This window comes from Cryptomeria japonica, chromosome 2, assembly GCF_030272615.1.
Source record: "Cryptomeria japonica chromosome 2, Sugi_1.0, whole genome shotgun sequence".
Lineage (NCBI taxonomy): Eukaryota > Viridiplantae > Streptophyta > Pinopsida > Cupressales > Cupressaceae > Cryptomeria > Cryptomeria japonica.
This window is the reverse complement of record NC_081406.1, coordinates 647,214,879-647,231,879: the sequence shown is the minus strand read 5'-3', so window position 1 is coordinate 647,231,879 and position 17,001 is coordinate 647,214,879. Positions and strand designations below refer to the sequence as shown.

Genomic DNA, 17,001 nt, shown 5'->3' with positions numbered 1-17,001 from the left:
TAAACAATAGGCAAGACTGAGGAAAAATATCAATTTCTGCACAATTCCCCATAACATCAATCAGTAATAAAATAATAAAATAATAACCTTAGGATAAGGAATAATATTTAATTAAATTGCTCATAACTCCAGTACTGATTATCAACAGGATCCGGATGAGGCTGAGCAATGAGGATCACTGAATTGCTTATAACCAAAAATAGAATGCCCCAAATTGCCACTTACTAAAAATAGTAAGTCATGAAATAATGCCCCAAAAATCGTTATCTTCGCAACCAGAGAAAGAGCTTGGCGAGCTTAGCAACTCTGTACCATCCCAACGACCAAACCCTAACTTACTAGAAATAGTAAGCTCACATTCCACCCCTAACAAGACTGGTCGGAACTCCAAGGAACATGGGAACCCTTAATTCATCTTTCCACATAGCCTATGAGTCTCTGGAATAGGCCAATGGACCACTGAATGCAACATCACAAGGAAGGGAACATTACAGTCCGCCCTTCCCAAAATTGCTTGTCCTCAAGCAATCGTAAGCCAGGATGCTGTAAAACCTCCTCATTCTCCCATGTAGCATTCTCCACCGGTAATTCCTTCCACCTAACCAAATACTCTCGGATGGTCCTCCTCCTCAACAATCGTTCCCTAACATCAAGGATGGCCTCAGGAACTAACACCAATTCTTCGTCTTCATCCAAAGGAGGCAAATCAGAAGAGACTATCACATTGTGCCCAAGCGCCTTTTTGAGGCGTGACACGTGGAAGACATTATGTACTCGGCTACTCGCTGGTAGCTCCAACTCGTAAGCCACAACTCCCACTCTCCCGATGACCCTGAATGGTCCATAAAAACGTGGCTTGAGTTTTTCTGCTCCACTCTTCTTGAGAGTAGACTGTCTAAAGGGTTGAAGTCTTAGGTAGACCATATGATCAACCTCAAATGAGCGCTCAATACACTGTTGATCAGCATACAACTTGTGCTGATTCTGTGCAATCTGGAGGTTGTCCTTTAATGCCTTAAGAATATCCTGACACTGCTGAACCATATCCCTAGCATGAGGTGCTCTACTATCTCCAAACACCAAATCAGCAAAGCTAGGGGCCTCATAACCGTAAAGTGCCATGAAAGGTGACATCCTAATGGACATGTGATAAGTGGAATTGCAGTAGTATTCACCAAGATGTAGCCATCTTACTCAGGCGTTTTGCTGCTCTGAAACGTAGCTCCTCAAGTAACCCTCCAACCACTTATTACTATCTTTGTTTGTCCATTTGTCTGGGGATGGTAACTCGTGCTTGGGGTGAGCACAGTACCACATAATCTGAAAATCTCTTGCCAGAATGAGGTTAGGAACTTGCTGTCCCTATCACTCACAATATTTTTAGGCAGCCCGTGTAGCCTAAACACCTCTCGGAAGAACAAATCAGCAACCTGAGCTGCTGTAAATGAGCTAGTGATGGCAAAAAAATGAGCAAATTTTGTCAATCTATCCACCACCACATACATACAATCCTTCCCACTGGCCTTTGGCAACCCAGTGATGAAATCCATAGAAACACTTTCCCATTTTTGACTGGGAATTGGCAATGGTTGCAATAAACCAGCGGGTGCTGTGTGTTCATCCTTGTTCTTCTGACAAGTATGGCATTCCCTAATGTATTTCAAGACATCTCTCTTCAACCCTTTCCAAGAGAATCTCTCTCGGATCTGCTTGTAAGTCTTGAAAATACCTTGGTGGCCAGCAAGGGGAATGTTGTGAAAAGTCTGCAATACCTTCTCCTTCAACTTCAATTCAGGTAGAAGAAGGATCCTTCCCTTATACAAAATCAATCCATCAACCAAACTGTACTTTTAACCATGAAAAGTGCCTTCGACAATGCTGGTTGGAAGCTGATTTTTGGCATAATCAGCAAGCAATAGGTCCCTCCAATCAGCAGTAAGCTCACATATAGAGCTTAGATGGGGTCTCCATGAAAGGGCATCGGCCACTATGTTGTTCTTCCCCTTCACATACTTAATGTCGAAGTCATAAGCCTGAAGCTTACTAACCCACTTCTGCTGCCTTTCATTCAAATTTTCCTAGGGCATGAAATGCTTAAGACTGTTATGATCAATTTTAACAACGAACCTACTTCCCACCATATACTACCTGAATTTTGCAAGGGCATGCATTATGGCAAGCATCTCCTTGTCATAGATTGAATATAGCCTTTCAGGCACTCTCAACTTTCTACTTTCAAAGACAATAGGATGCCTGTCTTGCACCAACGCCTTCTCCTGACGCATCACATTGCAGCTCAAAAGGCTTGGTGAAATCTGGTAAGGCCAAAACTAGGCATGAGCTCATGATTTCCTTAAATTGATCAAACACTGTTTGTGCCTTTGCAGACCACTCAAAGGCTCCTTTCTTAGTAAGATCTGTGAGGGGGGCAGCCAATTGAGAATAACCCTTCACAAACCTTCTGTAAAAACCGCATAGATGCAAGAATCCTTTCAAATGAGTTATGTTCTCTGGCGGTGGCCAATCAAGGATAGCTCTAATCTTTTCAGGATCCACCTTCACACCCTTTGCACTGATGATGTGCCCCAAGTAGAGCAACTCCCTCTTTCCAAACTCACACTTAGATTCTTTGGCAAACAATGATTCAGACTCCAGAATGCTAAGAATTTCATCTAAGTGTTGCAAGTGCTCCTTCCAAGACTTGCTGAAGATGAGAATGTCATCGAAGAATATGAGCACAAACTTCCTCAATTGCTTCTGAAAGATCCTGTTCATGTAGGACTGAAATGTGGCTGGAGCATTAGTCAAACCAAATGGCATGACTAAAAATTTGAAATGCCCAAAGTGGCATCTGAAAGCAGTCTTCTCAACATCAGAAGCCCTCATTCGGATTTGATGGTAGCCCGATCTGAGATCTATCTTGGAGAAGTACACGACACCATGCAGCTCATCAATCCGGGGAATGGGGTACCGATTCTTGATGGTTTTTTGATTCAAGGCTTGGTAATCCACGCACATACACATGGTCCCATCCTTCTTCTTCACCAATACAACAACCGAAGCAAAGGGGCTTTTCCTTGGCCTAATGTAACCCATGTGTAGAATCTCCTTAATGGCTTTCGCAATCTCGTCCTTCTGCTTCTTTGGGTAACGGTAAGGAGTAATCATGATAGGCTTAGTACCCTCTTCCAACTCAATGTTGTGTTCAGTACCACGCTCAGGCGGCCTACCCGAGGGTGGAGTCTCAAACACCTTGCTCCTCTTTGAAATCAAAGCCTGAATGTCTTCAAGATAGCTTCTCCTTTCTTCGGATGAGTGGGATGGCATGACCATACACTCAGGAGATCTTCTAAGTGGCGGATTTCCAAAGACCTTGCTCTTGTTTGTGATTAGAGCTTGAATATCAGTAGTGTAGCTGCCCTTGTCTTCTAATGAGTTTGATGGCATTAACACACATTCTACTGCCCACTCTACTTGGTTATGACGGATCAGCCTCTCCATCCTCTTCAAGGATACAATCCGAGGACCCCCATTTGACATCCCTTGCAAAACCACCTTCTTCCCTTCAATCATGAACTTTAACTCCATGGTTTGCAAGTTAAGAGTGATCTCACCAAGAGATCGCAGCCATTGAATGCCTAGGACCACATCATCGGTCCCTCCAATATTGACAACATAGAAGTCATCCTTGACTTCATAATTACCAAGCTTCATTGACATGTTCGACACCATCCGTTTACAACAAATTGTTGATCCATCAGCCACCCTGACCTTGAAGCCCTCAACATCATTAGTGATAAGACCTCTCTTGGCAACAATCCTAGCATCAATGAAGTTGTGAGTTGCTCCTGTATCAATTAGAGCAACAAGTTGGTGCTCTCCCAATGCTCCTCGAACTCTGAATGATTCATTCTTGTGGAAGCTAGAGAGTTGGGCAACTATACCCTTATCATCTTGATCACTTTCAGGCCCTTTTGGAGCCTCTTCATACTCACTTTCCTCCGAATCATGTTGCTGTCCTGAATTTTCAGAATCTAGTCCATAAGCTGAATATGCTTCCATTTGCCGAGCATTACCCTTTCTTTGGCATCTATGACCTGAAACCCAAGGTTCCTTGCATGAATAACACAAATTTTTCCTCCGAAGTTCTTGACGAAGCTCATCATCCATCCGGGGAGGGAACTTCTTAGGCTGGTTAGAAAATTTCTTCTTGTCTTTACGAAATGGGAAAGGCTTTGACTGAAATTTGGACTTAGGGGCAGCCAACTCCATGCTTCTAGCCTTCTTGATTGCATCAGCCAAGGTGGGCGGGTCAAAGGCTTTTACCCAACCTCTCAATGGTTCTTCAAGTCCTTCAGTGAATAGGACCACCAGTCTTTTCTCCGAGATACTACTAACCATAACTGAAAGACTCTGAAATTTAGTTATGAAGGTGTCCATAGAACCCTGCTGTTTGAGTTGTGCTAGCTCTCTAAAGTTCACCTCTGGATCCTTGATATCAAATCTTTCTATCAACTTGTTGGTGAAATCAGCATAGGTATGGATCAGGTTGTGACCAAGGGTGATCAACCCATGGTACCACCATTCATGAGCAGCTCCATCTAGGTGCAAGGTGGCGAACTTGATGGCCTCTTCTTCGGGCATAGGTCTCAAGGACAAGTAGTTGTCCAACTTCTGCACCCAAGCTCTAGCCGTTCTCACACTGCTTCCATCGAAGTGTGCTAGAGTGACCTTCCCAAGGGCCTGTTGAAAATCTCTGGGACTGGAGTAACAATTATCATATCTCCCTTCCCTTCTCTTCTTTTGATTCATGTATTGGTCAAGAGACATAGCATATCGAATCTCTTGGGGAAATGCTGCATACTCCACAAAGCTGGCCCGAATCTCCTCAGCTATAGGAACTTCCACTTCAGGAGGTGGTGTTTCCCTTAGAAGGAAAACAGGTTGCAATGGCCTAGTCACCGATCCAACAGGCATTCCATTACCATGGCCGCCATTGTTGCTACCATTTCCATTACCACCAAAGTTGTTGGAAGTACTGCCATTGTTACCACTCATATTCTAATTTGGATCTTGATTATGCCCTCCTCCACCACTCAACCTAAAGGTGGCTATCATATGGGACATCATGTCCATCATGGTGTCAAATTTTTTCTCTATTTTCTCTGCAGCCATAGCTGTTTCATTCTGTCCAAATAGTCTTTCCCCCATTTAATCTGCTGAGTCCATTGAATCAACTTCCTTATCTCTGTTTCTCAAGACTTTTGAAAAAGTCTCTTCAAAAGGCACTACTGGCATCTTTGTTCTCTGTTGTAGTAGCGGATGTCTTTGTCACTCGTGGAGAACTCTGTTTACCTTGACTTCACAGGCTAGCAGGAAAAACTAGCTCTGATACCACAATAGTATTCCCACTTATTTTTTTCGGTTTTCAAGCACAACAAATAGTACAATGCACCCGTTAAAGTTAGAAAATATAATCCCAATGCTATTGAAAAGTAACCCTTCCACTTTCTAATCACCAAGTGCCCAATGTGGGATGGTGAGAGCATACGACGATAAGGGGTTTGTTAGCTCACTAATCCACTGGAAATTACAATGCAAATACAATACCAGGCGGGAAGCTAGCCCCTTCCACTTTTCAGCGGGATGAAGAACAAGAACTTGGCGGTAAACCAGCCAAGGCAACAAGAGCATAACAAGACCAAATCACTCTACCGCTTATGCAGCGAGAGGACTTTTACATAAAACTATCACTCAATCGCATATCTCAGTGGGAGGACAATATCACTCAACCACTTGCTCAGTGGGAGGACAAAACTGAATTACAAAACATACAGGCGGCTAAGCCATCCTCTTCCACTTGTTCAACGGGAAATGCAACATAGAATGAATTGGTCAGTACTACTGAAGCAATTCTTACAAAGATAGAGATGTGAAAGAAGATAGAATGAAGTACATATCTCAAGAATTCACTAACACACTCTCACTATAAACACTACTTGCTGTTCTAAAATCAGATACAAGGAAAATGCAAAACCAGCCATCCCGAAACCCACTAAAATGCTTGTAACTCTCTCAAAACCGGATAGAATCATGCCAAACCAAAAGCAAATGAAGCGTCTGACATAAGCAAACAAAACAATACCTTGAAACTGCAACTGGAGAGCAACAACAACAATGCACACAACCCAAGGTAATTCTGGAAATGGTGTTTTGGCTGAATAGTTCGATCTGCAACTGTAAATTGGAGAGTTCTCCAAATGCCACACCAATGTAGGAGAATTATTGTCTCTCCAATATGCTTCCAACAAGCCCTCACCCAGAATGATACACTCAACACATAGGTAGCTACGAGCAAAATACACTTCCAACCGGCACACACCAGCAACACCAAAAACACCAGCAACACACAACTCTTCACCCACACACCCAAAAGTCACCAAATAGCTCATAACTACGAACCACAGCTAGGAGTGATATCTCACACTCGAAACCGAAAGGAAAGATCTAGGAGGTATTCACCCTCGAAAAAGTCTGGAGTCATTCCGACAGCATAACAATATATTTTATCTGGATAAACAAATGAGGAGCCAAACACCTGTTTATATAGCCTTTCAACTCTAAAATTCTAATGAAACTGCCTTCAAATTCACCTCATTCCAACTGCGTTTCATTTCAAGTAGTGGACCCAAAGTGGCACCCAGTTCCCAAGTCCAAAAATCGCGCCTAGGTAGAAGACCACGATTTTGGCATGATGTAACTTTGAAGTATTTCGAAAATAAAGTCTCCTTATGTCCATTAAATAATTCGCCTAGGCAAGACTTAAGAAAAATACCAATTTCTGCACAATTCCCCATAACATCAATTAGTAATAAAATAACTAAATAATAACCTTAGGATAAGGAATAATATTTAATTAAATCGCTTATAACTCCAGTATTGATTATCAACAGGATCCGGATGAGGCTGAGCAATGAGGATCACTGAATTGTGCTGGAATAGGACCAAATCCAGGACTGCCAAAAATAGAATGCCCCAAACTGCCACTTACTAAAAATAGTAAGTTATGAAATAATGCTCCAAAAATCGTTATCTTCGCAACTAGAGACAGAGCTTGGCGAGCTTTAGCAACTCTATACCATCCCGACGGTCAAACCCTAACTTACTAAAAATAGTAAGTTCACATTCCACCCCTACCAAGTCTGGTCGGAACTCCAAGGAACATGGGAACCCTTAATTCATCTTTCCACATAGCCTATGAGTCTCCGGAATAGGCCAATGGACCACTGAATGCAACATCACAAGGAATGGGACATTACAGATCAACATAAACTCTCTTATTCAGATCAATAATAATATATACAGATCAGCAGTTTTATTGCACACATTGTTTGAAGCATTTGGGATATAAGGTTTATAGAATTGATACTGGTCTGATGAGGGCAATTTCCATCAACAACATTTCTACTGCATTCAAATCAGAGAATTATATCTTATTGTCTAAGATGGAAAATCTACAAGCTAGACTATAAAGGCAGCAAACAATTGCATTGTTCAATTTCTTCATTATCTAATTTATTAAACCAAGGACATTGATATTACATGATAAAGAACAGATATATACATTTGTACATCATATTCAATACATACATTTCTATCAAATAAAAGAATCATATGCAGTAATATATATATATATATATATATATATATATAGAAGTCTCTTATAAGAAATAAGACAAGCCCTAAACATTCTAATAAGGGGACATTACACTTGGACAAATGAATGCAAATTTTATTTAGCTGTATATATGCAATTTTAACATTTTGTAAGAATTCATTAAAACAATTCTATTTACCCGTGTTGAAGTTTGGATCAGATTTATATAGGTTGATATCTTTTAATTTTATTTGGATATCACACGATATTTTGTCTAATGTAACAGCTTATTGTCTTACAGATTGCTGTCGTTTGCTATCACAATAATATTGGCTGCAAATTGCTCTCTTAATGATGGCGACTGCTGAATGTAATTCCGATCTGCAGAGCTTTCCTTATCTTCACCGTTTTCGTATTTCACTCGTTGCTTCCAATGATAGCAAAGTATTTAAGCAAGTAGTGATCCACAAAGGAGTCACGACTCCTCGTGGAACCGACATGATTCCCCAAGGAGTCGTGACTCCCATGTGAAGTCATGTCGGTGTTTATGGCCCGATGCATATCCCACGATAGTATCGTCGGGTTCTTCAAACAATTAATCGGTCACTTTAACCATTTGTTATATGCAGTCAAACACATCATATTGGTTAGAGTCTAATGAAATAACATAATTATATATATTATTAAATGTTGAAGGCCTTAAGGCCAATTTAACATTTAATTTTATCCGACTGAAGCTATAAATCATCAACACTGCCTCTTAGCTAGGGAGGATAAAAGATTTTGTGAGCAATAGTCATAAATCGTATGATGCTTATCTTGGGACCATAGTTTCAAGATGTGAATTGCCTCTGTCGGCGATTCTATTCACAAACTCTTGAGTGGATTGCCTTTGTCGGCGATTCCATCCATAAGCTCTTGTGTGGATTGCCTCTGTCGACGATTCTATCCACAAGCTCTTGTGTGGATTGCCTCAGTCAGCGATTCTATCCATGAGCTCTCACGTGGATTGCCTCAGTCGGCGATTCTATCCACAAGCTCTTACGTGGATTGCCTTTGTTGGTGATTCTATCCATGAGCTCTTTGTGTGGATTGCCTCAGTCGGCGATTCTATCCACAAGCTCTTACGTGGATTGCCTCAGTCAGCGATTCTATCCATGAGCTCTTGTGTGGATTGCCTCTGTCGGCGATTCTATCCACAAGCTTTTGTGTGGATTGCCTCAGTCGTGGATTCTATCCACAATCTTGAGTTATTGTAAGATTGTCACCTTCCAATAACCTCAAAAATACAAGTGGAAATCCTTTGGAAGTTGTCACTTTCTTATGATTTACACAGGGCGCATAAAATAATTATTAGTATTAATAATAATAATCAATATTTACAATTTTACCTCAGAAGTGCTCAATCTTTATTAGTAAGCTCCCTCTCAATCACAAGGTATCTTGAGTTTCTTCTAGAGAACATTTTTATCTGAACATACGTCTGAATTTCTGACTTCAGCAAGGGAAGCTTGTAGTTTAAGTTTGAGAGGACAAGTTCTTGCAATGTGGCCATATTCGTCACATATGAAACATTGTACTTTAGAGAAATTTCTAGGCTTCTTGAATGATCGATTACCATATGTCTTTTTGTCCTTTTTCCTTTTCAAACTAGAGACTAGAACTTGAACATCTTCATCAACGGGTTTCATGATTCCTCTTGATATTAGGTTACACTCTTCTTGAATGCAGTCAACTTTTAGTCTATCAAATTTGGGAACTTTGGATCGAGCACTAACTCCTTGTCTAAAGTTTTCCCATGAGATAGGGAGCCCATTTAGAGTGATCATAGTTAGCTCCTTATTATCATAAATGTGACCAATAGCTGGTGCCTTAATTCTGTTATCCTCATAAAATATGAAGTGATAGTCTCTTCTTTACTCATTTTAATATTAGAAAGTTGATTTTTAAGTGTGAGGATTTTGCTCGTGTTGTTAATCTCAAACATGTCTTTCAAGGCTTTGAACATGTCATATGTAGAATCTAACCTTGTAATGATAGGTAGTAGATGACTCTTTACTCCATCTACTAATAACTCCATTGCTTTAATATTGTTCTTTTCCCACCGACTCTATTCGTCTTTTCCATCAGGTTTAGAAGGATTCTCTATTATTGTTTTTAACTCATTCTTCCTTAGTACCAACATCATTCGTAGTTTCCATGAATCATAGTTTGAGGCACCTTCAAGTCTGTCTTCGAATCTGATTCCATTCGTCATTTTAGAATACAAACTTTCAAGGAGATATCAATCTGATCTTAATCGGATCTTCCTTCAGGCGGTTAGGCTTTATAGAAGGAAACTTGGCTCTAATACCATGTTGAAGTTTGGATCAGATTTATATAGGTTGAAATTTTTAAATTTTATTTGGATATCACACAATATTCTGTCTAATGTAACAGCTTATTGTCTTACAGATTGCTGCCGTTTACTATCACAATAATATTGGCTGCAAACTGCTCTCTTAATGATGGCGACTGCTGAATGTAATTCCGATCTGCAGAGCTTTCCTTATCTTCACCGTTTTCGTATTTCACTCTTTGCTTCCAACAATAGCAAAGTATTTAAGCAAGTAGTGATCCACAAAGGAGTCACGACTCCTTGTGGAACTGACATGATTCCCCAAGGAGTCGTGACTCCCATGTGGAGTCACGTCGGTGTTTATGGCCCGATGCATATCCCACGATAGTATCGTCGGGTTCTTCAAACAATTAATCGGTCACATAAACCATTTGTTATATGCAGTCAAACACATCATATCGGTTAGAGTCTCTAATGAAATAACATAATTATATATATTATTAAATGTTGAAGGCCTTAAGGCCAATTTATCATTTAATTTTATCCGACTGAAGCTATAAATCATCAACAACCTGGAGCAGGTAGACATCAATTTTGGATACCTGGAGTATGCATATATATATAATAAATGTCAAAAACAAATGAATGCAAATTTTATTTAGCTGCATATATACAATTTTAACATTTTTTTAAAAATCAATTAAAGCAATTCTATTCACCTGGAACAGGTAGACATCGATTTTTCGATACCTTGAGCAGATGTCAAAAATCTGTAGACACTGAAAATCACAACACAAGCATAGGAAAACAGAAATGGGAATACACAGTTCAGATGATTTGTTATTGAAAATATGATGAAACTGTGGGTATTGGTCTTTTTATTTAACCAAAACAGAATGTCATGACTAATGAAAAACTAGAAAAATATTTGGTTGAAAATTCAGGAAAATGGTGGTCAAAAATTACAATAAGATCACATGAGACCTAAGACCTTTTAGAAATATTCCTGTCTCACTAAGTAAACTTAACATGTTAACATGTGTGAAAAGGTCTTAACTAGGAACTAGTTAGATAGTGTACCTTGTCCATACTACAAAGGGGAAAAACCTCAGTCACTGGTTTTTGGCTCTGATATTCTGTGATTTTTGACAAAAAAAAAGGGCATGAGGGTGAGATCTGAGTTCTTGTGATATATTGCAAGATTTTCCCATGACCTGCTTCTACTTACAGTCAATATGTATTTTCTAGTTTCGCACTCTTCATAATGAAAACAAAAAAAATGAAAGTTTAATTTTTTGATTCCTGTTATACCTGAATCAATGAACATTGGACATTGAACCTATAAATTGATGCTTAATGGAAATGGCTAACCTTGATGTCACGTACAGATAAATGTGTAAATTTGAACTTGTATTTTCATAATGGTGCAAATTGCTGCTTCTATTCACCAAGTTGATAATTAGTCTTTTTGAAAATGTGTTTTTTACATATTGCACTTCAGATATTGGCTAAACAGTAGAATCTCGGCCAGGCACACACAGACAAACAAGGGTACACAGAATATTAAGTAGAATTAATCTACCAATTTCATCAAATCCTCTGAATTTGTTTACATTCATACAATGTATGTCTGTATACCATGGATATTCCTACCCATTGTCAACACTTGTGACTCATGTAACTAGAGCTGGAGACATAAGGCATCATTAATGATTAGGTTTACACTTTACAGTATCAGTTGTGACCTTGTATCTAATCATCAAGACAGTACAATGTATGCTGAGGAATGACCAGTTTTAGCACTTTTGCTTTCAATGTTTACTTGGTTGATTCTTATCCCAAATCCATCTCTGAAATTTTCAAACATCTCATGATCAAGGGGCCTGGTGAAAATATCTGGTAGTTGCGCTTCTGTCAACCTCAAGATCAACTCACTCTGCCTGTTTTCAGCCTTCTCATAAATGAAGTGGTGTTGTACATCATATGCTTAGTGTGAGTGATCAGAAATAAGTCAGAGTATTCAATTAAATGAAATATTGTAATCTTTAAACAATTTTTGTCCTCATAGAAATGTAATAACCTTTCAATATTGGATTGTCTCTCGATGAGGACATAAATGTAGTGACTGTTCAGCTTCTTTGAAAGCTTATAAATAAGCTCAATTCGAATCCAATAGATAGAGTTACTGGTATACAACTCTTAGGACGAGTTTGTCAAGCTGTGACATACACCTCGTTTGTCGAGTTTGCCAATTCAGCTTAGGACGAGTTTGTCAAGCTGTGACATACACCTCGTTTGTCGAGTTTGCCAATTCAGCTCTCATGTAGTCCACAGGCATACATCTCCTTCACGAGTTTGCCTAACTTGTATGGACCCGGGCATACATCTCTACCACAAGTTTGCCCAAATTGGATAGATTCAAGGGCATACATCTCTTTCACGAGTTTGCCCAAAATTGTATGGTTTTTACATATATTGAATGAAATGAAGCTTTCACATGATTTATTATTGTGTTTACAATACCACCAATTCTTCTTTGGATATTGTCCCCTGAATTAGCGGAAGAATTCAGATCAGTGAGCCTGATCACAGGATTCTTGGCTATCTTCAGAACAGTGCAATTATGACAATAGATTCTTATTGCCATTGATAACTGAAGACTAATACCTGTGAGGAACTGTTTCAATCATATTGGGTCATGCCCTGCTTGAACTGCAAGCTTGTTTCGGTGGTCCACTGTAGTTTTGTATCTTTTTCCTTTGTTCTTTCCCTTGGTGGGACTTCTAAGTTCTAACTCTCTAGTGTATACTGCTATTCTCAAGTCCCATTGACCTACTTTTGGTCATCAGTGAATATTAATATAATTTCTTTCATTCATTTTTTCTTCTCTAAAACACAACTTCTTTGCTGGGACTGGAGAAATATTCTAAAGTGGACCTTCTGCTATTTTTGTAACCTGCCCAAATTTCTTCTGAATACTACTCAGATCTAAATCTGGAGAACTAACTGCAAGCCTTATTGCAGCGAGCCTTGAAAATATCTTCGAACAAAATTGACAGATATCTAGTTACCCTGCATCCTTCTCATTTTGTCTGCTCTATATTCATTCATCTATGTGTTGAGTCTCATGAAGGAAATCATATTTGCGTACAATTTATGGACCCTTACACTTAGCCAAATGCCATTTCAAATGTCCATCATTTTGGCTATTGCTAAATTTCTCCACGAATCATGCCCTTTTTCATAGCTTTTGGTGACTAATCTCACCAGAGTTCAAACACCTTTAGAGTGACCCACTGATTCATGAGTACTTGCAGTTCAAAACCATCTGTTGAGATACTCACCCAATAGCTTACCAAGTTTTGCTATGCTTTTGGCTGAGTAAACTCTCCAGCTAGCAGATTTTTTTTTCCAATTAAATTCCACATCTATGGATTTGAATAATTTTTCAGCATTATTCCGACTTGTGCAAGAATCAAATTCATTTTCTTATGCTATTGATTTTTTAATATGTGGGTCCTGAGTTTGAGCCAGAATTTTGGCTTGCCAAGTATTTGTATGAATATTGCTTTGTGGCTTTCAGCTGCCTCTTCTTGTTAATGTTGCTCCTTGCTTGTCCCCTCAAAGTTGGAAGGATCTTGTCTGATTCTGAATTCTCATCTTAGATTGTCTTTTCCTCTAGTTGAGAGGTTTTGACTTACAACTGGTCTTCGAGTACTATTTTGGAATTTTAGCTCCGGAATTTACTGCACAGCAGAGAGTTCAATGAACTCATTTAGCCTCAAGTGCTGAGTTGCCTGTTTTTTAACTGGAAGATGAATTGTGCCAAGGGTAAACTTATTGCCTTGATTATCAACTTTCTCTTCATCTTTTGATCAGTGTACAAAGAGGCAGTGCATCCAAATATTTTTAGATCGGCTGTTGACTTTCGTCTTGCAATGTCTCCTCAAGAATGACACCTGTAAAAGCCTTTGTTGGTCAACTAACAACTTGTACTGCTTCCGCAAAAAATACCGAGCAATGTTTTTGATTGCCATTATTGGCTTGGCTTTGTCCTCAAGAGCTTTTTTTATGCTTTACGCCTGTTTTTCTGACGTGTTTGTGTATATTTTTCTGTTCCAAGGACCTAGATTTTCTTAGCACAACCACTCGCTGCTTTCCATTTGAAAATCTGGAATGATTCAGATGCTTGTGACTTGTCTATGAGGAGATAGATCCAAGTTCTCCTTGGCAAGTCATTTATAGAAGTGGTTTGGTAGGTTACACCCCTGATTGCAGCAGTTGACATGGACCTACAAATGTTGGTGTGCTAAGACAACATCTTCATTGTAGATGGTTTATATCTCTACTATTTATCCCTAGGGTGCTTCCGAATGACCCTAGCTTAACATTTTTATTTGGCAGTCCATGCACCATGTTCAATTTGGACATCACTTTAGGATAGAGATTTTACAAATGCTCAAATTTGTCATGCCGTGATTGAGAAATATTTTTATCCTTCTAATGTTTTAGTATTCCTCTGTTAAAATCGATAGGTTAGATGGGAGCAGAGTTGTGGTCAATGCCTGCTGGCTAGAAAATTACACTACTTTTAGGGTTTAACCAAAGATAAAGAGAAGTTTAACTAAGGAAAAATCTGACAATAGTGGTCTAATTTTTTTCTCACTCGACCATATGTGCACGTGCATGACGGGAGAATTTGAATAGTGGATTTTGCTTTCATTCACTTTTAATATTTGTTTCTTAATATCGTTGAGCAATTTGTCTTACCACTGGACATTGAAGATGTAGTTTGCATGTGTAGTCTTTTGTTTAAAGTTTCAGCTTCATCGCATTTGATGGCACAAGTTTCGCAGAGTTAAATCCACAAGCAATCATAAACATTACTTAATTGTTCTTGACTGTTTCCGGATTAGATTGTGTATGAGTTTTTTGGAAACGTTTCGGATCACACTCCGTGATCCATCATCAGGATGATAGAGATCATGCAGAAGTGAGAAGATGATGGATCACTTCTGCATGCTCTCTATTTGCTCTGTATGAGTTTTTTGCAAACGTTTCGGATCACTTCTCCATGCTCTCTATTTGCTCTCTATCATCCTAATGATGGATCATGGAGTGTGATCCGAAATGTTTGCAAATAACTCATACACAATCTAATCCGGAAACAGTCAAGATTAATATTTCATGGATTGTGGAAACTTGATGTCTTTTATTACTTAATTGCATTCGCCTATCTTCCTGTTTGTTTACCGTAAGTGATTCTTTAATATTTGTTATATAATGTTTTTGACAAATTATCTGTTCAGCATAGGTTATATCTGGAAAATGAGCTCTCAAATGACATTAATGTTGTGAATGAATTATGTGATACGTTTACCATGGGAAATCAACAACAATTGAATCAGAGGAACTTTGTCCATAACAGTTCATCTGATGACAAATCTCAGGGATCCATGGGTTAATAAATTTATCAATCAACAAACCATTTTTTTTAATGATATTTCCCCTTATTTATATTTCTGTCTTTCATTTCTGTTATTTTCAATATTTATTTTACTGTCTTACTGCTGTTATTTTCTTTTGTTTAAGGCTTTTTTGTATTAGGAGGCTAGTCAAACATAATTTTGTGTGCCATTTTGCAGGATTTACCAGAATCCCGCTTTGTTTAGAGCAGCTTCTGTGGCTTTCTGGACCACATGCCGTGTAGTATCAAAGTTAATGTAATTACACAATCTGGGAAAGATTGATTGTGGCCAACTTGTAGATAAATATCTTGAAATACTTGCAGCTGATTAATTGTTGATTCTTTTTCCTTATTGGAATGTTCGGGTATTTAAACAGATGCAAGTCACTGTACAAATATTTAAGTTTGCTGTATCCTCATCATCAATTTATTGAAACAGAAATTGCAAGTCTGTTTCAGTGTACAAACTCCGTACAAATGATACGGATTGATGTCGTATGGAAAAACCATACTAGTTCAATATGGTGTTTCCCTCTCAATCAGTTATAGCTATTGTAATTTTACCTTATTAAGCTATGGCTATTGTAATGTCGTCCTTATTTTGTGTAATACATTGTTGCCTGTTAATCTCTCTATTTTTTTACAAAGTGCAGTAGGATGTATCATTTTATTGTTGCTCTGTTTTTCATTAAGGATGATGTTTGCAAATTGGTTTAATGGTTTAATTTTAAATCAATAGCGTGCTATTTCCATTTTCCCCTTTGGACATTTTATACTATATTTGATGGAATATGATCAATTATTCATATGTTGATCACTGTTTCTGAACAGCTATTTAACTTGTAAAAATTGATTGCCGCACAAGTATCAATTCGTAGATTCAACAAAAAAATGATAGAGCTGAATATTTGATTAGATCACGTGTATGCTTTGCTGTAATAGTTGAGAATAACTCATTGGAAAGATCATAGGCAAACATGCCTAGGAGCCTCAACAAGGCCTGAAAATCTTGCATAATTGCTTCCCTAGTCATTATTTTTTGAATACTGTTAAGAGTACATTATAATATGTTCCACAGCATTTCCAGGACAGGGACGGCAGGATGGTAGGGGACACGTTTCATGGACAGCAGTCGGAGGGCCATTTTTTGGGGATGGTGGAGAGAGAGAGATTTAAATTTAATAAACAGCAGTATAATAGCAGCAATATAACATGACTGCTAAAATGAAGTTGGTTGATGTCTACAAAAGCCTGCATACCAACCACACTGTACCATACCATAGCAAATGCACTTTTAATCTCTATTGAAACTGACAATAATGGTGGACTTCAAGTTTGAGACTTTTTGAACAGTGAATTATTTTAACCTTTTTTTGCAAGGTATGTCTATCCATCTCTGGGATAGTTGAGGGATGTCTCAGATGTCCCTGGCTGCCTCGGGGATAGCCAGGCATCCCCTATTTGTTTCTTGCCATCTTTGATTATAGGGATGTGTTATGAGATGTTTCTGCATTTTCTCAATTGGGAGGATGGCCAAGG

General features: G+C 38.7%; 1 protein-coding gene across 2 annotated transcripts in view; it reads left to right on the top strand.

Annotated features, from left to right (window-relative positions):
- The window catches only part of LOC131054722 (uncharacterized), a 58,110-nt gene extending 42,015 nt beyond the window's left edge, over positions 1–16,095 (top strand). The window contains exon 6 of one of the 2 annotated variants that reach the window (XM_057989301.2): positions 15,641–16,095. In XM_057989301.2, coding sequence (XP_057845284.1) covers positions 15,641–15,722 — 82 coding nt within the window. In that variant the 3' untranslated portion in view covers positions 15,723–16,095. Of the gene's footprint in view, positions 1–7,958; positions 8,041–15,640 lie in introns of those variants that run through there. The other variant, XM_057989309.2, reaches the window with a different exon arrangement.
- The last annotated feature ends 906 nt before the right edge of the window (positions 16,096–17,001 follow it).